At 45.1% G+C, this 26,558-nt stretch overlaps 1 protein-coding gene across 3 annotated transcripts in view; it reads left to right on the top strand.

Annotated features, from left to right (window-relative positions):
* Positions 1 to 26,558, top strand: part of LOC140430793 (Golgi apparatus protein 1-like) — a 200,069-nt gene that overhangs the window by 144,965 nt on the left and 28,546 nt on the right. For all 3 annotated transcript variants that reach the window (XM_072518489.1, XM_072518490.1, XM_072518488.1), the window contains exons 11-18: positions 1,301 to 1,454; positions 7,148 to 7,285; positions 16,439 to 16,525; positions 19,613 to 19,675; positions 19,901 to 20,014; positions 21,631 to 21,719; positions 24,299 to 24,416; positions 25,016 to 25,108. In XM_072518489.1, coding sequence (XP_072374590.1) covers positions 1,301 to 1,454; positions 7,148 to 7,285; positions 16,439 to 16,525; positions 19,613 to 19,675; positions 19,901 to 20,014; positions 21,631 to 21,719; positions 24,299 to 24,416; positions 25,016 to 25,108 — 856 coding nt within the window. The remainder of the gene's footprint in view (positions 1 to 1,300; positions 1,455 to 7,147; positions 7,286 to 16,438; positions 16,526 to 19,612; positions 19,676 to 19,900; positions 20,015 to 21,630; positions 21,720 to 24,298; positions 24,417 to 25,015; positions 25,109 to 26,558) is intronic.

Genomic DNA, 26,558 nt, shown 5'->3' with positions numbered 1-26,558 from the left:
GACCCAAACATTAACTGCTAGAAAACTGAAGTCAAACAAAGAAAGCTGTAAATATCAGTGGCATACAAAAAAGAAAAGTAAACATTAAATTAATATATAAACTTATGGAAAACTGATGGAATGTGGGGCAAATATTAAGGTTTGGATGGGGTGGGGAAGGGGAGTGGAGTTTGGGGAAATTGCTCCTTGACCGCCAAGGGACAATGGTGACTGAGAGAATTCCCTTCTGGCCCATCTACCTTCCATTTGTTTGCCACAAGCATCAGGATGGAAAGGCTAATCATTACAAAAGATGTGGAGATGCCGGCATCGAAACAAACCTGTTGGACTTTAACCTGGTGTTGTAAGACTTCGTACATTACAAAAGAGATATGGGGAACAGTACAGATGAAACATACTGATAATGTTGACAACTTTCACAAAAATAGTCATTTTTCATGTCTTAATAAATTGTGAATCTATCCTGTATAATATAACAATTTGAACATATCGAAAGTGGTCTGTAAATGCTGATAAAAGGGCAGCTTCATACAGTGATTACTCCTTTTCCTGATGAGCAAGAAAGCTCCATACAATTGGCAACCCAATACCTGATGAATAAGCAGCACTATACACTTAGCGTTCCAGATTTGCTGATGGTGATTTTTACATTGACTCCCTGTTTTTGTTAACGTTTTAAAGATGAGAGCATTGGCGTCAAATATTTAGAATGCATCATCCAATAGAGAATTAGATTTGAATTTCACTGAATTAATTGCCTGTTCAGCTGTCATATTGAGGTGGGTATGCCTGCTATACAGAGGAACATGGAGACAGGGTTATAATGACAGCTGGATAATGTTGTCTGTTTTAGTGTGACAGTATTCAAGGTCATGAGAGGAATGAGCTTCCACCAGTTTTCCATGCGTATCTCAAGGTGCTGACTTGTGCTGAAAATGGCAAGAACTAATGGGGTGGAATGATAAGGTGACATTGTTTGAAGAATAATATAATTCTTAATTTCAATAAATTACACAAACCAGGTGCTAATTCTCACCCTTGTAAAATGTGTGTTTAAGTCACTCCTCAGGATAATGTTGCCACTGAGATTTCAGTGAAATGCTACAACAGACTCTTCATACATTGCATGTTCACTGCATGTTAAAAGTTCTATATGATGCAAAAGTATTCTGGTTATGAATTTGACTTTAGATAAATGAGCCAAGTGCTGGTAAAGGTGGATGGTAACTTTATTTGGAATCTCTATTATAAAATAGAATTGTCGCAGTTTTTAACAATGCCTTCTGGCTCCCATCCTCAGGCTGGATCCGGTTCTTTATCGCAAGTGTCAGGGTGATGCTTCCAGGCTTTGCCACACTCAGGGTTGGAATCAAACAAGTGAGATGCTGCCCCCTGGAGCAGTGTTTTCTTGTCTATATCGTCATGCTTATCGTACAGAAGAACAAGGACGCAGGGTGAGAATGTCAGATCATACATTTCTGTATGACATTAAGCATATTTTTATTGTTTTGAAGGGGATATCAATTCAGCAAATTTTCCATGCGGCCCTCACACACCCAATTATGCTGACAGTGCCTGCAACCCGGGGTCATTTCATTTGAGAGAGTCTGCACATGGATTGGCATCACAGCTGAGCTTGGTTGCGGGTTATCCAGATGTAATTTCCAAAAAGAGTATCATAATTTCAAAGGGTTGTGAAAGCTCTCATAAGATAATTGGTGTAAATGAGCATAGATGATTAGCGTCTAAAGGACCCACTTTTCATGAACCAACTGATCCTGCCAAGCTCTAAAAAGCTAAATAGTATTTCAGCATCTGGCTGAGGTGGCACTGACCTCCCTCATTGTGATGCTGAGTTTTTGTCTTTGAAATTTAAGTCACTTTAATTGAAATGCTCAGCCCTGCCCTTCTGACTGTGAAAAGGTTTCTCCACCAACAAATTCACCCGTTAACACTTGTTGTTTTCATTCTATCCTAATTTCAGTTGATGAACTTTCAAGGGGTTAGTGACGTTCTGCTTTTTGGGTAGGTGTTGACGCGGAAGTCCTGGGTGTGGTCTGAAGTGCCAGTTAATGCACTAGGCTTACATTTTTGTTCGTTTATGGGATGTAGGTGTTGCTACCTAGGCCAGCATTTATTGGCCATTCCTAATTGCCCTGGAGAAGGTGGTGGTGGTGACGGTGAGCTGCCTCTTGAACCAATGCAGTCAATGTGGTGTAGGTACACCTACAGTGGTACAGGAAAGGAGTTTTAGGATTTTGACCCATTGACGGTGAAGGAATTTACAAGTTAAGATGTGGCGTGGAGAGGAACTCTCGGATGGTGGTGTTCTCGTACATCTGCGGCCTTTGTCCTCAGTGGTGGAAGTCAGGGGTTTGGAAGGTGCTGTTGAAGGAGCCTTGGTGAGTTGCTGCAGTGCATCTGTTAGATTGTACACACTGTTGCACTTGTGCATCAATGGTGGAGGGAGTGAATGGTAAACGTGGTGCCAATCAAGTGGGCTGCTTTTCCTGGATGGTGTTAGGCTTTGGGGAGCCAGCAGAATTCCCAGCCTCGAACCTGTTTTGTAGGCACAATATTTGTAAGGTTGGTCCAGTTCAATTTCCTGGTAACCCCACCAGGATGGTGATAATGGGGGATTCAGCAATGAGAATGCCATTGCATATCAAGGGGAGATGGTTAGATTCTCTTTTGTTGAAGATGCTCATTGCTGGCACTTTGTGGTGTGAATGTTACTTGCCACTTATCATCCCAACCCTGAATATTGACCTGGTCTTGCTGCATTTGCGCACAGACGTCTTCAGTAACTGAGGAGTCACAAATGATGTTGAACATTGTGAAATCATCAGTGAATATCCTCACTCCTGACTTTCTGATGGAGAGGAATGTAATTGATGAAAAAAGCTGGAGATGATTGGGACGAGGAGCTCTTGCAGCCATGTCCCAGGGCTAATTTGATTGGTGTTGAAGAACCGCAACGAGCTTCCTTTGTACTGGGGATGACTCAAACCAGGGTGGCGCAGTGGTTAGCACTGCTGCCTCACGGCGCCGAGGTCGCAGGTTCGATCCCGGCTCTGGGTCACTATCTGTGTGGGGTTTGCACATTTAAAAAAAAAACAGTGGAGAGTTTTCCTCCTGATTCCTCTTGAGTTTAGCTTCGTTAGGGCCCCTTCATTTTGGTCAAACACCACAGTGATTTCAACGGCAAGCTGCTTTCACCTCACCTCTTGAGTTCAACTCTTTGTTCATGTTTGGATCGGCTGTAATGAGGTCAGGAGCTGAGTGGCCCTGGCAGAACCTGAATGTGAGTGAATGTGTTCTTGCTGAGTAAGTACTGCCTTAGAGCACTGTCAACAATACCGTCCATTACTTTAATGATCGAGAGTAGACCGATGGTGTGGTAATTGGTCAAGTTGGATTTGTCCTGCTTTTTGTTGACCGCATAACCTGGGAAATGTCCACGTTGTCGGGTAGATGCCAGTGTTGTAGCTTTACTGGAACAACTTTGCTAGTCGTGTGGCTAGTTCTGGAGCACAAGCCACAGGGCTCTTAGCTGTTGTAGTATTCAGTGCCTCAGTCATTTATTGATCACGCTGGCTGAAAACTGGCGACTGGTGATGCTGTGATCTCAGGAGGAGACCGAGATGGATCATCCGCTTGGCACTTCTTGCTGAAGCTAATTGCAAATGCCTCAGCCTTGTCTCTACTGGTACCCCCATCATTGAGCATGAGGATACTTATGGAGATTCCGCTGGTTAGTATAATTGTCCACCACCACTGGATGTGGCAGGACTGCACAGCGTAGATCTGATTTATTGGTTGTGGGATCGCTTAGCTCTGTATATTGCATGTTGCTTGCGCTGTTTGGCATGTGAGTAGTCCTATGTTGTAGCTTCACCAGATTGACATTTTTAGGTATGCCTGGTGCTGCTCCTGCCAAGTCCTCCTGCACTCTTGTTTGAACAAGGGTTCATCCTCCGCATGATGGTAAAGATAGAGTGGGAGATATACTGGGTTATAGGATTGCATATTATGATTGAATAAAATTCTGCTGCTGCTGGTGGCTCTCAGTGCCTTATAGATACCAGTTGTTAGATTTGTTTGAAATCCATCCATTTTGCATGGTGGTCGTACCACGCAACATGATGAAGGGTATCTTAAGTGTGAAGATTGAAATTCACTTGTACAGGACTTGATCATTCCTGCCAGTACTGTCAAGGGTCGCTACTGCTGTGGCAGGTAGATTGGGGAGGACGGGCTTTTCCCTTTTGTTCATTCCCTCACCACCTCTCAAAGACCTAGACTAGCAGCTATGTTTTTTGGGGCTTGGTCAGTTGTGTTACTACCAAGTCCTTGCCAGCGTATATTTTGTGCCTTTGCCACCCTCCGTGCTCTTCCAACTGGTGTTCAATATGGAGTACTGATTCACCAACTGAGGGAGGGCTGTAGCTGGTAATCAGAAGAATGTTTCCTTGCCTTTGTTTGACCTGATGCCATCCGACTTCATGAGGTCTGGACTCAATCTTGAGGACTCCTAAGGCAACATAGAAATGTATTGGCACCTCTGCTGGCTCTGTCCCGTGGGTGGAACAGGACACACCCAAGGTTGGTAATGGCGATGTCTTGGACATTGTACGGAATGATTCAGCAAGTATGACTGAGTTGTTGCTTGACTAATCTATCCCAATTTTGACAAAGCCCTGAGATTTTAGTAAGAAGAAATTTGCAGGGCTGGATTTGGCAGTGTCGTATTCAGTGCCTAGGTTGATGCCAGGTGATCTGTCAGGTTTCATTCATTTTTTTTAGGCTCTGTAATTGTTTGATATAACTGAGCAGCTTGCTCGACCATTTCAGAAGGCATTTGAGAATAAACCACATTGCTATGGTCTGGAGTCAGGTTTCCTTCCCTAAAGGATATTAGCAAACCAGATATGTTTTTACAACAATGATTTCATGGTCAACATTAGTGAGACTCGCGCTTACTTCCAGGTTTATTAAGTGAATTTAAATTCCATCAGCTACTGTTGTGGGATTTGGGCCCCTGTCCCTAGAGAATTACTCTGAATTGTCCGGTGATGCTACCGCCACGTCACTGTCTCCCCATAATGCAGTGTGATCGCAAAATGAGATATATTGGTGGTTGCCTCTGTTTCAGATAAATACCATCGTAAACAAAACTGTTACAAGCAACACAAAGCTGCTTTTTATTAGGAGCTGTATTTTTAAATTACTGTGGTAATTATCTGATTTCCCACACATGATGTTCTTTGTAGATTTGTGCCTACAGCTTGGAGAGGTGATTGGTGATGGAAAATGATGCATTCCAGTGTGACATGACCCTTCCAGAACTCGATAGGTTAAAGCTATGTCCAACAATAAATGCTGCAAAATGGCACAGTGCTTGCCAGTGGCAGGCCCTCCAGCACTGTGAACATGAAACCTTTCAATATATTAAAGCGCTGCTATAATGCTCAGATGCTTTTTCATGTGGCCTTCAGTAAGCAAGTTCCAGATGATTATACCTTCTAGAAATCAATGAGTGCTTACACAATGATATGTGTTTGGGCCACTAAGTTTATTGTTGTCGAGCAGTGCCTTGAATCTGCTCCTCTATACTGATGGCAGCTTTCTAAATTTGTTCATGGCTGGGCAAGCGTTTATTGTCCATCCCTGAGGGCATTTAAGAGTCAGCCTCATTGCTGTGGATCTGGAGTCACATGTAGGTCAGACCAGGTAAGGACGACAGATTTCCTTCCGTCAGGGACATGAGTGAATCAGATGGGGTTTTATAACAATCGACAATGGTTTAACTGCAGATTTTGTTGCATTCAAATTTCATCATCTGCTAAGGCAGGGTTCTAAACCAGCTCCCCAGAGCATGACGCTGTCTGGATTGCTAGTTCAGTGACAATACTATTATGCCACTGCCTCCCCTGAAGACTTCAGGAACCTCTACGTGGATACAGTGCAATTCTCCTCGAGTACATAAGGGCAATGAACAAATGTGCTGCAGTGTCTGTACTGCCCCCTGTGTATTCTTTCAGTATTTTAATGCGCCTAATGAAAAATGAAAATCGCTTATTGTCACAAGTCGGCTTCAAATGAAGTTACTGTGAAAAACCCCTAGTCGCCACATTCCCTGTTCGCTTCTTTCTTGGAACCTACTACATGTGGAAACTGTCCTCAGCTCCTTGCCTTAATTGAAATCTGGCTCTTGTTTTGGAGTAAATATGTTTAATGGCTATCAAATTTAGATGGTATCCCTTTCATTTTATAACACAAATCCATGTGTTTCACTTGTAATGGTCAAGTCCCTCAGCTCTTGGCTGGGATTTGTAAAGTGCGCTTGTGAAGAATCAATGCCGAGGTTTCATTTTGAGGATTATGTTTGTTATTATGCACTTTGTGTACATTTAAAGTAAGTACTATTATCATAATGCTAACTTGTGTGGTTGTGCCTTAGTGCTTTGAATTATTAATGTCCTTTTCAGGAATCAGATTTTTAATGTATTGTGTAACTGATCAAAATCATGTTTATACAAATCCTGCTAATCTTTTACTGTATGACCAATGCGGAGATTGATTGAGTGGGTGACGTGAATAGCATTGATGTACATAAATGAAACCTAGCTAAGTACATGAGGCACAAATGGGCGGCACCGTAGCTCAGTGGTTAGCACAGTTGCTTCACAGCTCCAGGGACCCAGGTTTGATTCCGGCTTGGATCAATGTCTGCCGAATTGCACGTTCTCCCCGTGGATTTCCTCCAGGTGCTCCAGTTTCCTCCCACAGCCCAAAGATATGCCGGTTAGGTGGATTGGCCATGATAAATTACCCTTAGTGTCCAAAAGGTTAGGTGGGGTTACTGGGCTATGGGGATGGGGTGGAAGTGTGGGCTTAAGTGGGGGTGCTCTTTCCAAGTGCCAGTGCAGACTTGATGGGATGAATGGCCTCCATCTGCACTGTAGATTCTATGATTCTAGGAGGATATCTTGAGATGAGTTTTAATGGATGTGGAGGCTTGTGTGTATCATAACCACGTAGGTTTATTGGGCTGGATAAGCTGTTTATTTGCTGCGTCAGTATAAAATATTGTTTGAAAATGACCAAGCAAACTAACTGGAACATTTTTTTCCCCCCCATTCAGTTATCCAGAGACTGCCGAGCAGAGATTCAGCGAATTCTTCATCAACGAGCCTTGGATGTGAAGTTGGAGCCTGCTTTGCAAGAACGATGCATAATAGACCTTGGGAAATGGTGCAGTGAAAAAACAGATGCTGGACAGGTAATGCCAGACTGGATGTGTTCAGCTACAGCATGGCATGGTGTGTCCCAAAGGGGGAAGGTCAAAAGAGACATGAATGCATTCTGCAGGGAGATGTTTGCAGCTGCAAGATTAATTTGTTAATTGAACTGGATTCCATCTGGTTGTTCAGAGGAAGTGCTGTGTCCACGTGACAAAAGTAATTGCAGTGTAGAAAATTTACTGTCCATAACCCTCTATTGATTTCATAGTCACTTAGTATGTGCCTAGTGCCTGGCCAGCCTTGGGGCATAGTGATGGTGCAATTGGCACCATCTCACTTTGGGCTTGGGTTTGTCATATATTTCGTCCAAAATGAGAACTGATAATTGCCACATATATTTTTTGAATGATATGCATAGATAGGAATTTTGATTGGACAGACATACATTTATACAATTCATCATAAACTCGCCTAAGCCCTTGTACTTTACTCCATTGGAAAGTGATCCACAGAGAAACATACAAAATAGGAGCGGGGAGGCTATTTCGGCCCTTCGAGCCTGCTCCGTTATTCATCATGATCATGGCTGATCATCCAACTCAATTGCCTGATTTTCTCTCTCTTTCCCCCCCCACCACAAAAAAAAATCCTTTAATCCCATTCTTCCCAAGTGCTATATCTAACTGCTTCTTGAAAACAGTGTTTTGGCCTCAACTGCTTTCTGTGATAGCGAATTCCACAGACCGACCATTTTAGGTGAAGACATTTCTCCTCATCTCAGCTCTAAATGACCCAACCCGTGTCCTCAGACTGTGACCCCTGATTCTGGACACCCCACCATCTGGAACATTCTTCTTCTGAACTCCAACGAATACAATACTGATTGACGCCATCTCTTCTCATACATCAGTCCCGCCATCCCAGGATTCAGTCTGGTAAACCTTCTCTGCACTCCCTCTATAGCAAGAACATCCTTCCTCGGGTAAGGAGATGAGAACTGCACACCATATTCCAGGTGTGGCCTCACCAAGGCCAAAGGCCCTGTATAATTGCAGTAAGTCATGCCTGCTCCTGTACTCTAATCCTCTCGCTCTGAAGGACAACATTTGCCCCCATTACCACCTGTTACACCTGCATGCTTACCTTCAGCGGCAGGTGTATGAGGACATTCAGGTCTTGTTGCACATACCTGTCTCCTAATTTATGTCCATTCAGAAAATAATCTGCCTTCCTGTTTTTGCTACCAAAGTGGATAACTTCAACATTTAACCACATTATATGGCATCTGTTATTCATTTGCCTGCTCACTCAACTTTCCCAAATCATATTGTGAGATCTCTTCATTCTTTTCACAGCTCACCCTCTCACCCAGCTTTGGGTCATCTGAAAATTTGAAGATATTACATTTTGTTCCCTCATCTAAATCATTAATATATACTGTGAATAGCTGGGGTGCCAGCACTTATACCTGCGGTACCCCACTAGTCACTGCCTGCCATTTGGAAGAAGTACCATTTGTTCCTACTCTGTTTCCTGTCTGTCAACTGGTTTTCTATCCATCTCAATACCACTACCCCATATCCCATGTGCTTTCATTTTACACGCTGATCCCTTATGTAGGACTTTGTCGAAAGCCTTCTGAAAATCCAATTAAACCACTTCCACTGGCTCCCCTTTTATCAATTCTACTAGATACATCTGGCATGGTAGCACACTGGTTAGCACTGTTGCTTCACAGAACCAGGGACCCGGGTTCGATAACCGGCTTGGATCACTGACTGTGCAGAGTGTCTGTACATTCTCCCCATGCCTGCATGGTTTTCCGATGGGCGCTCCCGTTTCCTCCCACAGTTCAAACATGTGCGGGTTAGGTGGATTGGTCGCGCTAAATTGCCCGGAAGTGTCCAAAAGTTAGGTGGGTTTGCTGGGTTATGGGGATAGGGTGGAGGTGTTGGCTTAGGTATGGTGCTGTTTCAGGGACTGGTGTAGACTCAATGGGCCGAATGGCCTCCTTCTGCACTGTAAATCCTATGATGATCCTTTAAGAATTCCAGTAAATTTGTCAAGCATGATTTCCCTTTCATAAATCCATGCTAACTTTGTCTGATCCTGCCATGTTTTTTCCAAGATTTCTGTTATAAAATCCTCGATAATGCATTCTAGAATTTTCCCAACCTCAAGCCAGGCTTGCTGGCCTATAATTCCGTTTTCTCTCTACCTTCTCCTTTAAATAGTGGAGTTACATTAATCTGTAGGAACTGTTCCAGAGTCTATAGAATCTTGGAAGATAACCACTATTTCTAGAGCCATTTAAGTACTCTGGGATGTAGATTATCAGGTCCTGGTGATTTATCGGCCTTCAATCTCATCAATTTCCCCAATACCATTTCTCTAATAACCTTCAGTCCTCCCTCTCTCAAACCCTGTGTTCCCCAACATTCCTACTATGTTATTTGTGTCCACCTTTGTGAAGACAGAACATTAATATATACTGTGAAGTATACATTTGAAGTATGTATTTAGTTGGCCAGCCATTTATTTTATTCGCCATTATAAATTCCCCTGTTACTGACTAATCTTTTTCTCTTCACACACCTCTAGAAACATTTACAGTCAGATTTTTATGTTTCCCGCAAGCTTACACTCGTACTCTATTTTCCCCTTCTCAATTAATCCCTTGGTCCTCCTTTGAATTCTAAACTGTCCCCAGTCCTCGGGTCTGTTGTTTTCTATGCCTCTTCCTTGGACCTCATACTATCTCTAATTTCCTTTGTAAGCTGTGGTTTGACCACCTATCCAGTTTTACTTTTAAGCCTGACAAGAATAAACAATTGTTGCAGATCACCATGTGCTCCTTGAATGTTTGTCATTGGCTCTCCACTGTCATCCCTTTAAGTAATATTGCCCAATTCAGCATAGCTAACTGCGCCTCATATATCATCATAGTTTCCTTTATTGAGATTCAGGACCCGAGTCTCAGAATCAACTGCGTCATTCTCCATCTTGATTAAAAATTCTGTCTCATTATGGTCGCTCATCCCCCAAGCTGTCTCGCACAACTAGATTGCCAATGATTCCTTTCTCTTTTTAAAAAAAAATAAAATAATTTTTATTGAAGGTTTTCATAAAATATCAATAACAAAATGAGAAAGAAAAAAGAACCCAACAGAGTTAAGTACAAAACACAATCTAAAAAAGCAACCCCCCAAACCCTCTTTCTCCCCCCCCCCCCCCCCCGTACATAAATAATAAATTAACATTAACACCCCGACCTAACACAACAGGTGTATACACCCCCTCAGACCCTCCAGTGTAAATAACATAAACAAAAATAAAGTAAACCCCCCCCCCCCCACAAAGCTGCTGCTGCCATTGACCAATGTCTATGGTTCTGCCAGGAAGTCTAAGAACGGTTGCCACCGCCTAAAGAACTCCCCTCTCGAGGCGAATTTCACCCTCTCCAATTTAATGAACCCTGCCATATCGCTGATCCAGAATTCCACGCTTGGGGGCCTCGCATCTTTCCACTGAAGGAAAGTCCTTCGCCGGGCTACCAGGGACGCAAAGGCCAAAATTCCGGCCTCTTTCTCCTCCTCCACTCCCGGCTCCTTGGCCGCCACCGGGCTCGTGGTATACCTCCTTGGAGGGAGCGGCAGCAGCGCCGTTGCCAGCGCCCCCAGACTCGTACCCACACAGGACGCCGTCTCCAGTCTCTTCCATGCAGCCCCCTCCCCCTCCATCACCCACTTGCGCACCATTGTCGCATTGGCGGCCCAGTAGTACCCACAGAGGTTGGGCAGCGCCAGCCCCCCCCCCTATCTCTACTCCGCTCCAGGAACACCCTTCTCACCCTCGGAGTCCCTCGCACCCACACAAACCCCATTATACTCCTGTTAACCCGCCTGAAAAAAGCCTTCAGGATAAACACGGGGAGGCACTAGACCAGGAACAAAAACCTTGGGAGCACCGTCATTTTGACTGCACCCTACCCGCCAAGGACAGCGGCAATGCGTCCCACCTCTTGAACTCCTCCTCCATTTGCTTCACCAGCCGTGTAAAGTTAAGCCTATGCAGGGCCCCCCAGCTCCTGGCCACCTGGACCCCCAAATATCTAAAGCTCCTCTCCACCCTTTTTAGTGGGAGCTCGCCAATCCCCCTCTCCTGGTCCCTTAGCTGAACTACGAACAGCTCGCTCTTCCCCATATTGAGCTTGTACCCCGAAAAGTCCCCAAATTCCCTAAGGATCCTCATCACCTCTGGCATTCCTCCCACCGGATCCACCACATACAGCAGCAGGTCGTCCGCATAAAGCGACACCCTATGCTCCTCCCCACCCCGCACCAACCCCCTCCAGTTCCTCGACTCTCTCAGTGCCATAGCCAGGGGTTCAATCGCCAGTGCGAAGAGCTGGGGGGACCCCTGTCTCGTCCCTCGGTGCAACCAAAAGTACTCGGACCTCCTCCTATTTGTGGCCACACTCGCCACGGGACCTCATACAACAGCCTAACCCACCTGACAAACCCCTCCCCAAACCCGAACCTCTTCAGCACCTCCCACAGGTACCCCCACTCTACCCTATCGAAGGCTTTCTCAGCGTCCATCGCCACCACTATCTCCGCCTCCCCATCCCTCGCCGGCATCATGATAACGTTCAAAAGCCTCCGCACATTCGCGTTCAACTGTCTCCCCTTCACAAACCCCGTCTGGTCTTCATGGATGATCTGCGGCACACAATCCTCAATCCTCGTGGCTAAGACCTTCGCCAGCACCTTGGCATCTACATTTAGCAAGGAAATCGGTCTGTAAAACCCACATTGCAGGGGATCCTTGTCCCGCTTCAGGATCAAGGCGATCAGTGCCCGGGGCATCGCCGGGGGTAAAGCCCCCCCCTCCCTTGCCTCATTAAAGGTCCTAACTAACAGCGGGCCCAACAGGTCCATATATTTTTTATAGAACTCGACCGGGAAACCGTCCGGCCCCGGTGCCTTCCCCGCCTGCATGCTTCCTATCCCTTTGATCAGCTCCTCCAGCCCAATCAGGGCCCCCAATCTCGCCACCAGTCCCTCTTCCACCTTTGGAAACCTCAATTGGTCCAGGAAATGGCCCATCCCTCCCTCCTCCCGTGGGGGCTCGGATCGGTACAATTCCTTGTAGAAGTCCCTGAAGACCCCATTGATGCCAACCATGCTCCCTCCCCTGTCCGTAACTCCCCCGATCTCCCTAGCTGCGTCCCGCTTCTGAAGCTGATGCGCCAGCATCTGGCTTGCCTTTTCCCCATACTCGTAGACCGCCCCCTGGGCCTTCCTCCACTGCACCTCCGCCTTCCTGGTGGTCACCAGGTCGAATTCGGCCTGGAGGCTGCGCCTCTTCCTCAACAATCCTTCCTCAGGCTCTTCCGCATACCTCCTGTCTACCCTCACCATCTCCCCCACCAGCCTCTCCCTCTCCCCCCGCTCCCTCCGCTCCTTGTGGGCCCTAATGGAGATCAGCTCTCCCCTCACCACCGTCTTCAGTGCCTCCCATACCATGCCCACTCGGACCTCCCCGTTGTCGTTGGTCTCCAAGTACCTCTCTATACTTCCTCGGACCAGCTCGCTCACCTCCTCGTCCGCCAACAGCCCCACCACCAAGCGCCACAACGGGTGCTGGTCCCTCTCCTCCCCCAGCTCTAAGTCCACCCAATGCAGGGCATGATCCGAAATGGCTATCGCCGAGTACTGTGTATCCTCTACTCTCGCTATCAGCGTCCTGCTCAAAGTGAAAAAGTCGATTCGAGAATAAGCCTTATGGACATGTGAGAAGAATGAAAATTCCCTCACCCCCGGCCTTGCAAATCTCCAAGGGTCCACCCCTCTCATTTGGCCCATAAATCCCCTCAATACTCTAGCCGCCGCTGGCTTCCTACCCGTCCTAGACCTGGAGCGATCCAGTGCCGGATCCCAACACCTTGTTAAAGTCTCCCCCCATTATCAGGCCCCCCACTTCCAAGTCTGGGATCCGACCCAACATCGTCCCAGTTCGGAGCATACACATTGACCAGTATCACCCTCTCTCCCTGCAACTTACCATTATGTACCTACCGCCATTATCTGCCACAATGCTCGACGCCTCGAATGACACCTTCTTTCCCACCAAGATCGCCACCCCTCGATTTTTGGCATCTAGCCCCCAGTGAAACAACTGACCTACCCACCCTGTCCTCAGTCTTACCTGGTCTGCCACCTTCAGGTGTGTCTCCTGGAGCATAACCACATCCGCCTTGAGCCCCTTCAGGTGCGCGAACACGTGGGCCCATTTAACCGGCCCATTCAGTCCCCTTACATTCCAGATCAGCCGGATCAGGGGGCTACCCGCCCCCCTCCCCCGCCGACTAGCCATGACCCCTCCTCGGCCAGCCGCGCACCCGCACCCGGCCCGTTCCCCACAGCGGCATACCCCCGTCTGGACACCCCCCCCCAACCCCACTCGCTCCAGCTCCTCCTTGACCTGAGCAGCAGCAACTCGATTTCCCCCCCCCCCAACCCACCGGCTAGGACCCATCCTAGCTGGTTTATTCCCCCCATTGCACTTCCGCAAGTCTGCTGACCCCGGCCACTCCTGCCTCCCCTTCGACTCCTCCCATTGTGTGGCACACCCTCCTCTCCCGCTCCCCATCCACAGCCTCTCCCCCTCCCCCCTCCGTTCTAAGTGCGGGAAACAATCCTCGCTGCCCCCCCCCCCCCCGGCGCGGGAAAAAAGCCCGTGCTCTCCACCTACCAGGCCCTGCCACCAACTCGATTCCCCCCCCACCCACCGGCTAGGACCCATCCTAGCTGGTTTACTCCCCCCATTGCACTTCCGCAAGTCAGCTGACCCCGGCCACTCCTGCCTCCCCTTCGACTCCTCCCATTGTGTGGCACACCCTCCTCTCCCGCTCCCCATCCACAGGCTCTCCCCCTCCCCCCTCCGTTCTAAGTGCGGGAAACAATCCTCGCTGCCCCCCCCCCCCCTTCGGCGCGGGAAAAAAGCCCGTGCTCTCCACCTACCAGGCCCTGCCACCAACCAAAACAGTGCCCAACCTGCCTCATCCACCCTCCCCAACCCAAAAGAGAAAAACACAGAGAAAAAGAAACCCAAAACAATGCAAAGCCCCCCCCCCCCCCCCCGAAGAAAAAATAGGCATAACATATCCACCGCAGTCCCCAATCGCCCATCCCGACCCTCAGTCTGTGTCCAGCTTCTCGGCCTGAACAAAGGCCCACGCCTCCTCCGGAGACTCAAAATAATGGTGCCGGTCCTTGTAGGTAACCCACAGTCGCACCGGCTGCAACATGCCAAACTTCACCCCCTTTCTGTGCAGCACCACCTTCGCTCGATCGTACCCGGCCCTCCTCTTCGCCACCTCCGCACTCCAGTCCTGGTATATCCGAACCTCCGCGTTCTCCCACCTGCTGCTCCACTCCTTGCCCCACCTGAGCACACTCCCGATCGACGAACCGATGGAACCGCACCAGCACCGCCCCTGGAAGGACCCCGCTCCCATCAGCGAGTTCAACATGGTGACCACATAGGCCCCCACGTCCGGCCCCTCTGGGAGGCCCAGAATCCGCAGATTCTTCCGCCTCGACCGATTCTGCGTCTCCTCGAACCGCTCCTGCCATTTCTTGTGGTGCGCCTTTACCGCCAGGCCTAAGATCTCGTCCTCATTGTCAGAGATCTTTTGTCGAGCCTCTCGGATCGCCACCCCCTGGGCCGTCTGTGTCTCCAGCAGCTTATCAATAGAAGCCTTCATCGGCTCTAGCAGGTCCGTTTTAATCTCTCTGAGGCAGCGCTGGATACCCTCCTGTTGCTCCTCCGCCCACTGCCTCCTCGCTGCCTGGTCTCCGCCGACATTTTGTCCTTCTTCCCTCCCTTCTTCGGGTCCACCACCACCTTTTCTGTCGCCCCGCTCCTAGTTAAAGCCATATACTGACGGGGAGCTATTATTAACTCCTTCCCACACCGGGAAATGTCGAAAAAGTGCCCTTGGGGGCCCTGAAAAGAGCCCAAAAGTCAGTTTTTGCATGAGCCGCCGAATGTGCGACTTAGCTCCGCATAGCCGCAACCGGAAGTCTCGAGAGGGAATCCTTTTGGCAGTGTTCGCTGCGCCAATCTGCCCCAAAAAGTCTGTGGAAACTCTTGAAAAATGTCTGAGAGTCCGTTCCAGACAGGAGCTGCCGAATGCGCGACCTACTCCTCCCCTTTTTCAATGGCCTTGGTAGATCTTTTCACAGTTGTTCCCTCTGCTGCTAGAATTCACCTTTAATGAAGGCCCTCAAGTCAGCTTGCAGCCTTTAAGCTTGCCCTTCCCCCGCCTGCATGCTGGAAGAGGCTGTCTATCCTGCAGTTACAGCCAAATCTTTTACTGCTTCTGCCGGGTCTGGTAACCAAGAGACATACCATTCCTGGGGGACACTGTCGGGGGAATGTTGCAGTCTTCTTCCCACACCGGGAAATGTCGAAAAAGTGCCGCCCGGGCCCTGTAAAGAGCCCAAAAGTCCGTTTCAAGCGGGAGCTACCGAACATGCGACCTAGCTCTGCATAGCCGCACCCGGAAGTCCCAATGATTCCTTTCTCATTCCACAGTACTCAGTCTAGGGTGGCCTGTTGTCTAGTTGGTTCCTCAAAATATTGGCCCAGAAAACCATCACATATACACTCCAAATATTACATTGTGATCAATTCAATTTGCCCAATCTATATGCAGATTAAAGTCACCCATAATTACAGATGTTCCTTTATTGCATGAGTTTCTAATTTCCTGCTTAATGCCATTCCCTACATCACTGCAGTTTGGGGCGCTATGTATAATCCCCACTAAGGTTTTATTGGTCTTTCTCAGCTCTACCAATACAGATTCCATATCGTCAGAGCTAATATCTTTCCTCGCTATTGCGTTAATCTCCTATTTCACCAGCATTGCAACTCCACCGCCTTTTCCTTTTTGTCTGGCCTTCCTAAATACTGAATACCCCTAAATGTTCAATTCCCATCTCTCTGTAATCCCGACTATGTCATACCCATTTACATCTATATGTGCGATTAATTCGTCTCATTTATGGCAGCTCCCTGCTGCTGAATTTGGAATGGGAAAAAGACCAATGTTTGTTTCAAATTGATCATTAAATGGTGCATCCTTGATGTTCATTACTGGGTTGCATCTGTGTTTATAGGAACTGGAATGTCTCCAGGATCATCTTGATGATTTGGCAGTGGATTGTAGAGAAATTGTGGGTAATCTGACAGAGCTGGAGTCAGAGGTAAGTAAGATTATCAAGTAACTTTTGTAAAGTGAGCCCTCAGATATATCTAATTTTATGAAAATACTATCCTCCGAGACTTTGTTAACATGCCAAAGGTGTTGTTGAACTTATTGCTTCTCTCTGGGGTGATGTTTGACTTTTTTTTCCAATTAAGGGACAATATAGTGTGGCCAATCCACCTACCCTGCACATCTTTGGGTTGTGAAGGAGAGACCCATGCAGACACGGGAGAATATGCAAACTCCACACAGACAGTGACCCGGGGCAGGATCAAACCCGGGTCCTTGGCGCTGTGAGGCAGCAGTGCTAACCACTGCTCCACCGTGCCACCCTATTGTTTGACTCTTTGGACTGGCTCTACCTTTCCAAGAAGCCTTTAAACACTGAATCCATAATCTGAGAACTTGATTTTCTGTTTGTTCAGTTCATCCACTTGAACAGCTTTGCATTGTGGTGCTCTTAGCTACGAGCTCAATGATCTTGTGTGAACTTTTTTTCCCCTGATCTGTTAGTGTTTTAAAGACCCAATTTGACTATTTTATTCCTTGGATCCTAGCATCACCTGCATTTTAAAAAGGGAGATTTTTCCCCCCCACAACACTGCTTGATTTATCAAATGAAATTATAATTTGTGTACGAGAAATTCCTGCAATGTTCAATTAGGACTAACCCTGTGAGGCTGCTTCACTGGTGTCACGGAGTGAGTCTTTGCAACTCGGAGACTCACGGGTTCTGTATTAAACCACAGAAACTGTGACTTCAGAACAGGAACAGCTGAAGTGCTGGTGGTGCCATGTGATCGCAAATGTAGATTCTGCTCCCAGCCTGCTTTGTGGCATCCCACTATAATATGAAGGAAAAGAGCTCTTGATATTAGAGTACTGTCCCCCCTTGCCCTCCTTCGAACCCCTCAGATTTGCCTCCCCTTTAAAGTTGTTTGGACCCATGGAATCTGTTGTGCACTTACCAGCACTCTAACATCCTATATAAATTATGAGCAGTTTGTTCCATTTTATACTTGTATTGATCTGTTGCATTTGTAACACATCACAATATCAGTTAGATCAATAGTTATTAAACAATTCTGTGATTCCTGCCCAGTCCCAAGGACCCATTCATGCATAGGATTGCATAGCATTGGGTAGGATTTCAGCCTAAAAATAGGCCATTCACCCAAAGGACCCGTCTGAGTCTACTCCCAATCTGTCTAAATCTATCATGGTAATCATCTATTCCCTTCTCCCTCATGTTGCCTAATTTCCCCTTAAATGCATCTATACCATTCCCTTCAATCACTCTGTGGTAGTGAGTTCCACATTTTGGGTAAAGAATTTGCTCTGAATTCCCTGTTGGATTTCTAGGTGGTTCACTTCCATTGATCTCTCGTTCTGTCTTTCTTCACAAGAGGAAACATCCCTCTATCCATTCGTATTAAAGCCTTTCATAATTTTAAAGACTTCTATTAGGTTACCCCTCAGCATATTTTCCAAAAGAAAACCCAACTCAGCTTGTCCATTCTTTTCTGATATGTATACCAATGTATTTTTGTAATCATCTTTGTAATTATTCTCTGCATCGTCTCTAATGCCTCTTATCATCTGCATGCAGTAAACTAAGTGTAGTCGAACCAAGGTTCACTTCATTACATTCCTCTAGAAATAGAACCTAATGCTTGGGTTTGCTTTTTATGTGGCCTTGCTGTGGCACAGCATTTAGTGATTGATGTATTTGTGTCCCTTGTTCCTCTACACTACCTAGGCTTTCACCTTCCGAGCAATAAGTGATCACCCTGTTCTTCCTCTCAAATATACTCTTATTTACCTATGTTGAACATTATTTGTAAATTAATTTGCCCATTCTGCAGATTTGTCATCTTGTAATTAGATATCTGTATATTCAGTCTGACTAATGTGATAGTTTTTTTAATTTAACGTGTTCAGTCTGAATGCTTCACCTTTTTTGTGTCGAAAAGTGGTATTTCCATGCTCATCTCCCGTGGAGGGTGTTTCTGTTCTAAGGGAAGCCCTTAAATCGTGACTCCACAAAGAATTGTCACCCTTCCCCAGATCATATGGTGAATATGAGTAGGGAAGCCATTTCGTCCGTCTCACCTCATCCACCTTGACCAAATGCACAACCTCTATTACTGTAATTAAATGCTGAAACGTTCAAGTTTTTTTTCCACTGCTACCTTCTCCATAATTCCATTTTACATGTCCCACACTCTTGCATCAATCCCCATTTCACTATTTTCTGCTGCCATCCAGTAGCATGGAGGAATATTTTTTTAAATGTAGTTACGTTTTTGATATTTATGGTATACCAACTGTGACTTGCAATGCTCCACATTGCTGTGCACCTGTTATAAAATTTATAAACATTGAATGGAAGGATCACTGTCCATTGTACCTGCTTCTTCAAATGAATTGTGTACACCTAACTCAATCTGATATGGCGAGAAACCGATCTTGGTGAGCACTCTTGATTTAAAAGTACTCACCCATTTTGCATGTAGAACAAAATCATGAACTTCAGTGAATTTTGTTCTCTTGTGATGTCACTGGAGCAGATTAACATAGGCAGGCCACATTTGAGGATGAGGAAGGTGGCATTTTTCACAATTATTTTTACTCTGAAATACAAGTATCCAGTAGATTTTTCCTTCCTTTTTAAGAACCTCAATAATCACAAGTAAGTTATGAGAGCAGAGAGTACCTGCGAAAGGCAGTTGAACAAAAATATCCCAGGATAGGGTGGGGTGGACATGGGTAGGATGCAGCACCGTAGGGTTTCTATGATACTAGCATAACGGTAAGAACTTGCATGTTAAACCTCGGTCTGGCACTTTCCATAATGTTTCCATGGTCTTTGCACAATGGGAGCTATACAAGTGTTGATACTCATTGTACTTGACCTTCAGTCTCCTTGAGCAGCTGTAGTTCCCACGCCTACAAATTACCTAACAGGTCTGTCTGTCTTTGTTTTAAAGACATGAATCACGTTCGCGCAGCATCCCTTCTCTAATCTGTTAATGCAAGGGTAAAATTAAATGATATGATCTTGTTTTCCTCATCCCTTTTCTAGGATATTCAGATTGAAGCCTTACTGATGAGGGCCTGTGATCCTGTCATTCAGACGTATTGTCACGTGAGTAACTCAGAAATATTTTCTGATAACTGTTCAAAGCCAAAAGATGGAAAATAGTCTGCAGTTGATTTTTACAGTGCCATTTCTGAACCTATTACAGTGGAGGTAACAATATTGTTGAAATGTGATGATCACTTGTCCCCTGTGTAGCAACAATGATACCAGTGTCTATTTCATTTGTTGCTAGTTTTAAACAGTGGTCTCACTGTGTTTCTCCTCTTGCAGGAGTTAGCAGATAATCAGATTGATAGTGGGGACCTGATGGAGTGCCTGGTTCAAAATAAACATCAGAAGGAGATGAATGACAAGTGTACTGTTGGAGTCACGCACTTCCAGTTGGTAAGATAAATAATTCTTAGGCTGGTGGGAGAATGAATGGGATGTCTTAAGTTTTCCTCTTCTAAAAGTTGATATTTGTTTTAGTAGCTTATTAGTTTCCTTGCCGATTTGTCAAAAACTTTCCTCCTGCCTGATTGTCACAAAGTAACTACTGCTGTGATTTTTCTACTCCTTTGGCAAGGTCTCTTAAAAAGCAAATTACCTGGGATGCTGGATTCTGAAAGAAACACTGAAAATACTGGGCAGACTCAGCAGGTCTTACAGCATCTGTGGAGAGAGAAGGAAGCTACGATAAAGGGAATGTAAATGGGGGTCAACAAGGTCAAGTAGGATGCTGATAATAGCACAGATTAAAACATTTGTAGGGGCGGCATGGTGGCACAGTGGGGTTAGCAGTGCTGCCTACGGTGCTGAGGTCGCAGGTTCGATCCTGGCCCCGGGTCACTATCTGTGTGGAGTTTGCACATTCTCCTCGTGTGTCTGTGGGTTTCAACCTACAACCCAAAGATGTGCAGGGTAGGTGGATTGACCATGCTAAATTGCCCCTTAATTGGGAAAAAAATAATTGGGTACTCTAAATTAATAAATAAAACATAATAACGCATTAAAACATTCTAATCTGCACCCTCCTTAGCCTTAATCACTCCCATTTACATTGTCTTTCCGTCCACGACATCTTTGAAATCTCCATCTATTGCTAGCCCTCTATCCAGCTCCACACACCTCTTCCCACACTTGTATAAATCTGACCCTATTTCCAGTTCTCTCCAGCTTTGACAAAGAGTAATCCAGATTCAAAACATTGGCTCCCTTCTCTCTCCAACTATGCTGTCAGACCTGCTAAGATTATCTGGTATTTTCTGTTTTTGTCTCTTTTTATCTTGTTGGCCATCTTGCACTTAATGCTCCAATGTGCCACTGCCTGTTGATGAATTTGAATTCATCTGGTAGTGTGATTTTTGTCATGTGGACCCAGCCTCCACATGATGTGAATCCTTGATAGGAATACCATTGTGTCTCGTCTTTTAACCAATCCAAAAACACTTTAGAATTTGCAACATTGGTAGATAAACCAATATATTTGAGTGTTTTCATCAGACTTTTTTTAACCTTAAATTCTGTTTTATATTCTTCTGTTCCCTTCCATGCTGCTATTACTTTGCCTTAATATAAATGCAGCCGGTTATTATTTAGCTTGTTTCTCTAAAATTTGGCATGTAATGTGGCAATGCATCTTCAGTAGTTGTCCACAGGCAACACAAGCTGAGTCACAGTTTGAGAGTGCTACCTGAAATGTATCTGTACTGTGAGAGTGAAGTCAGAATCTCTACTGCAAATGGTTTCATTCAAAAGTGAAACTTATGGGCCAACATTAATAAAGGTGAGTTTTTTGATTTATAATAGTGCTGCAATCTCTTGGCTTCTCTGCACTCCCTGTTTGCTCAGTCATGTGAAGGATTCTAGAAGGCAGCACTGCTCATTCATACATAGGCTTCTAGAAGGCATTTGTTAGTCATTTGACCCAAACTGTCTCTTTGGTATATATTGTGACCAAACTGAGACAATCTGAGTCCTTTTGGTTTGCTGTACACATTAACTTCTACCTACTGTTACAGATCCAAATGAAAGATTTCCGCTTCTCTTACAAGTTTAAAATGGCATGTAAAGAAGATGTGTTGAAACTGTGTCCAAACATTAAAAAGAAGTAAGTTGATGTCTTCCTGGAATCTGTACACTGATTCTGATTTAAATATAATTATTTGAAGGATTAATGTAAATCTCTCCCCCCTCCACCTGACAAAGCCACATTTATTATGCATTCCCATGAACCCTGAGAAGCTGGTGATTGGCCATCTTTAAAACTGCAGCCTGTAAAGTGATAGTGCTACCATTCTGCTGTCAGGGAGAGAATTATTGTTCTTGTAGCAGTTTGAAGCAACTGAGCGCTTGCTAGAACAGTTCAGAGCAGTTAAGAGTCAACCATGTTGTTGTGGGACTAGACTCACATGTAAACCAGACAAATTCAGTATAGCAGATAATTTCATGGTCACTTTTACTGGCACCTGTTACAATCCCAAACCATACCCAATATTTGCTAGGATACCAGGCAAAAACCCCAATATTTTATTTAATTTGTAAGACTGAGGAAAGGGTACTTGCTCCAGGAGGCACTCCATGCACAAATAGGAATATAGTGTATTAAAACAAATTTATTATTAACAGCATATTAAACTAACTTTAAACATCATACCAAAAATAGCTTACAATTACTAATTAAACAATGCTTAACAATAAAATGAATCACAAACTCCTAACTGCTATCTTTTTATCTCCGAACAAGCAAAACCCACCTTGCATCAAGATCCACGTTTAAATTCAGTTAGCAAACACAGGAATGCTTGCTGTAGAGCGATGTCTTGGAGAAACTGCTTTGAGAGAGAGAGAGCTCACTGGGCAGCACGGTAGCATTGTGGATAGCACAATTGCTTCACAGCTCCAGGGTCCCAGGTTTGATTCCTGGCTTGGGTCTGTGCGGAGTCTGCACATTCTCCCCATGTGTGCGTGGGTTTCCTCCGGGTGCTCCGGTTTCCTCCCACAGTCCCAAGATGTGTGGGTTAGGTGGATTGGCCTTGCTAAATTGCCCATAGTGTCCAAAATTGCCCTTAGTGTTGGGTGGGGTTACTGGGTTATGGGGATAGGGTGGTGGCGTGGAGCTTGGGTAGGGTGCTCTTCCCAAGAGCCGGTGCAGACTCGATGGGCCGAATGGACTACTTCTGCACTGTAGATTCTATGAAGAAACGGCCTGCAGATTCTTGCCTATGTCAAATTACTTTTTAAACTACCAGCATTTGGCAAAAAACACCTGTTCGCAGCAAAATCTAAATTGAAACACCACCGGGCTGCTTCAGCCCCTGGCTCCTCCCAATAACTACATCATCTCTCGCCCACTAACTGGATTATGATCATCTTAATAAGGCTAACCACAACCCTTATTTACCTAAACCCAGGGAATCACCTTTCTGTAAACAAAATTCCATTTGCCCAAGCTATGTAAACATTATACATGGTTGGAACGAATGATGATCTTACTCTTACGATGCTTTAATTACCCCTTCTGATAGTCCCAGCATCTGCCTGTCTTTTAAACCAGGATTTTTAAGGCAACCTTACTGCAGAAGATACATGCTCTAATCCAGGCTTGTATCTATTACTGCACCAGACACATCTAATACAATATATATCTGAAATTCCTACATTCATTACACACCAGCTATTCCAGACTTTTTAGTGTGAATTTCGATTTCTTCAGAAGGCTTTCAATAAGATCTCACACAGGAGGTTAGGAAACACAATTAGATATCATTGCATTGAGGGTAATATGCTGGCATGGATTGAAGATTGGTTAATGGACAGAAAACAAAGTAGCGATGAAGGGATCATTCTCAGGTTGGCAGGCTGTGACTTGTGAGTACCGCAAGGATCAGTGCTTGGGGACCAGCTGTTCATGATTTATATCAATGATTTAAATGTGAGAACTAAATGTAATACTCTCAAATTTGCTGATAAAACATTGTGGGAATATGAGTTGTGAGGAAGATGCAAAGAGGTTTCAAAGAGATTTAAGATTGTGTGTGGGCAAGAACATGGTAGATGGAATATAATGTGGAAATGTATGAAGTTATCCACTTTGGTAGGAAAACTAGGATACAGAGTATTTGTTAAATGTGGAAAGATTGGGTAGTATTGATGTCCAAAAGGACCTGGGTGTTCTTGTTTATAAGTCATTGAAAACTAATGTACAGGTGCAACAAGTAATTGTTATGGAATGTTAGCCTATAGTTCAAGGGATTTGAGTGCAGGAATAAGTTAAATGGCAGAGCAGGCGTAAGGGGCCAAATGACCGATTCAATGTTCCGATGTTCTCTGGCTGGGTTATTCGTCCAGGCCTCTGCATTGCTAATTCGATGCCATAACTGCCAAACTATCCTGTATGTTAGGGAGGAAAGAGTGGTCAGAATCTCCACTGCAACACAAAATAGTCCCTAATTGTGGGTACGTCAAGCAAGGGTACAGTTCAACTGTAATGCACCCACAGACAACTAGCATCTTGACGGTCACTATTAAAGTGCACACATAACTAACATCCACTTGACCGAGATTTCAAAGGTTGCTTCTGGAACCACACACTACAAAAGTCTCACTGAGAAACTTGACAAACAAGAATGGTGAAAGGAAGATTCCCTGGATAATAATTATGACCCATCATCCTCCTGATCTGTGCAGGGTGGATGTTGTGATCTGTCTGAGCACCACCGTTCGGAACGATACACTTCAGGACACCAAGGAACAGCGAGTCTCTATAAAATGTCGCAAACAGCTGCGTGTGGAGGAACTGGAAATGGTGAGTGCCATCAAATGTACTGCTTTGTCAGTACCATTACCCCTGACTTGTCTTGCATTCCTAATGCATAGACTGTTAAGTAGAGAAATGATTGCCATTCTCATATTTTGTGCAAAGATAACTTTGAATTAGTATTTAATCTCTTTGACAGGGCCAAAGGAAAATTGACCCACCAAAACATAACCTTGCGTATCAATCCAAAATCTCCCCAGCAGCTTGGGTTGTGGTATGTCCAACTGGAGGGGGTTAGGTGATGGGCAATGTATGCTCAGCCTACTTTGTGGGACATTGTTTCTAACAGTAGTACCTTTTTGAACCCAGTTTACTTAGTTGGGAAGCTGATGGGCCATTGGGGAATCATTGTAAGAGGTTCTATTGAGTGTGACTACTCCGAATTGAGTCAGTAAATTCCTGGCTGTTAAGAATTTGTGAAATGTTCTCAAAGTCCAGAGTGTTGACTAGAATTCTTAATTATTTGTTGGGAAGAAGCACTGGGGATTTAAAAGGAGAGTGGACCCTTGTTAATTTTGTGTTCAACTAACTTGTTTATATAAAGTGAAGTCATGTATTTTTTTCACACTTCTCTTATCTCTCCACAGACTGAGGACATCCGTTTGGAGCCTGAGCTATATGTATCTTGCAAAACAGACATTGAAAAGCACTGTCAGAATGTACCATTTGGCAATGCACAGGTGAGTAACTGAGGAACCCAGGATCTTCACCTAGGAAATGGTTTTCATGGTTTTAAAGCCAATATGGGGTGGTACGGTGGTTAGCACTGCTGCCTCACAGCTCCAGGGAGCCAGGTTCAAATCCGGTCTCGGATGACTGTCTGTGTAGAGTTTGCACTTTCTCCCCATGTCTGCGTAGGTTTCCTCCAGGTGCTCCAGTTTCCTCCCACAGTCCAAAAATGTGCAGGTCAGGTGGATTGGCCATGCTAAATTGCCCTTCGTGTCCAGAAAAGGTTAGGTGGGGTTACGGGGATAGGGTGGAGGTGTGGGCTTAAGTAGGGTGCTCTTTCCAAGGGCCGGTGCAGACTCGATGGGCCAAATGGCCTCCTGCACTGTAAATTCTGTTATTCTATGCAAGAGGGGAGATATTTTCAGATGTTAGGAGCAATGTTCCTCTAATTCTTGTGTGCAGGCCCTTTTGTGCTGTGCAGTACTTGCATGATTATTTACAGGAGCTTATTTGTGTTTGGTCTTCGTGAGGACATTGAGTTTGCTGTGCAGCTTAGAGTGAACAAATAATTGGTAAATGTCTTTTAAAATCTGAAGTTTACACATTTCAGATGAATTGATTGTCTCTGAAAGCAGCATCTCTTGTAACACATTTGGACTAAGCAGGGTGAGCGGTGAGGTGGATTGCTCTTCACTATTTATTTAGCCAGTCTAAAGCTGGATACACCAAGTGAGTCATTCCAAATTGGGGAAATTAGATCAATCTTGATGGTTTTTTATTTCTGGCACAAATGTGGACCTCATTAATTGTAGATCAACCATTTTGTTCAAAACAGCACTTGTCGATTTTACTCAAGTGATGCTGTTAAGCATATCCTTTGAATTTTAATTTTCAATAAAACTTTGAATTTGTGAGCTAATGCTTGTTGATACTGCTGGCATCTTGTTATCTGATGAGAGCCATTGGTGCAGCATGAAATTAAGAATATGCAAATCTTTGGAAACCTGCAGAGAGTCAGTTTCAAATCCTATTGAACCTTTGTCTGCCTACATTGCTTTTGAGACAGAAAGTAGTGTCCAACATGAGGGATTTCTCCATTATTGTTTGTTATCATGAGTGCGTTTGTTTTTGGTAGCGCAGTGGTCAGCACTGCTGCCTCACGCAGCCGAGGACCCAGGTTCGATCCTGGCCCTGGGTCACTGATTGTGTGGAGTCTGCACATTCTCTTCCTGATCTTTTAGGTAATATCAGTGTGGGGCTTCAACTCCTTGAGCAATATTTGTTCGCGTTTTCGACAGATTCCTTCAACTTCACAGTTTTGAAGTTATGAAATGTAAATGATGCACTTATGCAAGCTAATGAGCTCCGAGCAGAATTGAAATTCCAAATAATAGGACCAGGTAATGGGTATGGATCTGAAAGTTAGCAAGGAGCAAATCACGGGACTGAAAAGTTTCTATA

The sequence above is a fragment of the Scyliorhinus torazame genome, chromosome 10 (genome assembly GCF_047496885.1).
Source record: "Scyliorhinus torazame isolate Kashiwa2021f chromosome 10, sScyTor2.1, whole genome shotgun sequence".
In the NCBI taxonomy this organism is placed as follows: Eukaryota; Metazoa; Chordata; class Chondrichthyes; order Carcharhiniformes; family Scyliorhinidae; genus Scyliorhinus; species Scyliorhinus torazame.
This window is presented reverse-complemented; position numbering and strand designations above follow the sequence as displayed.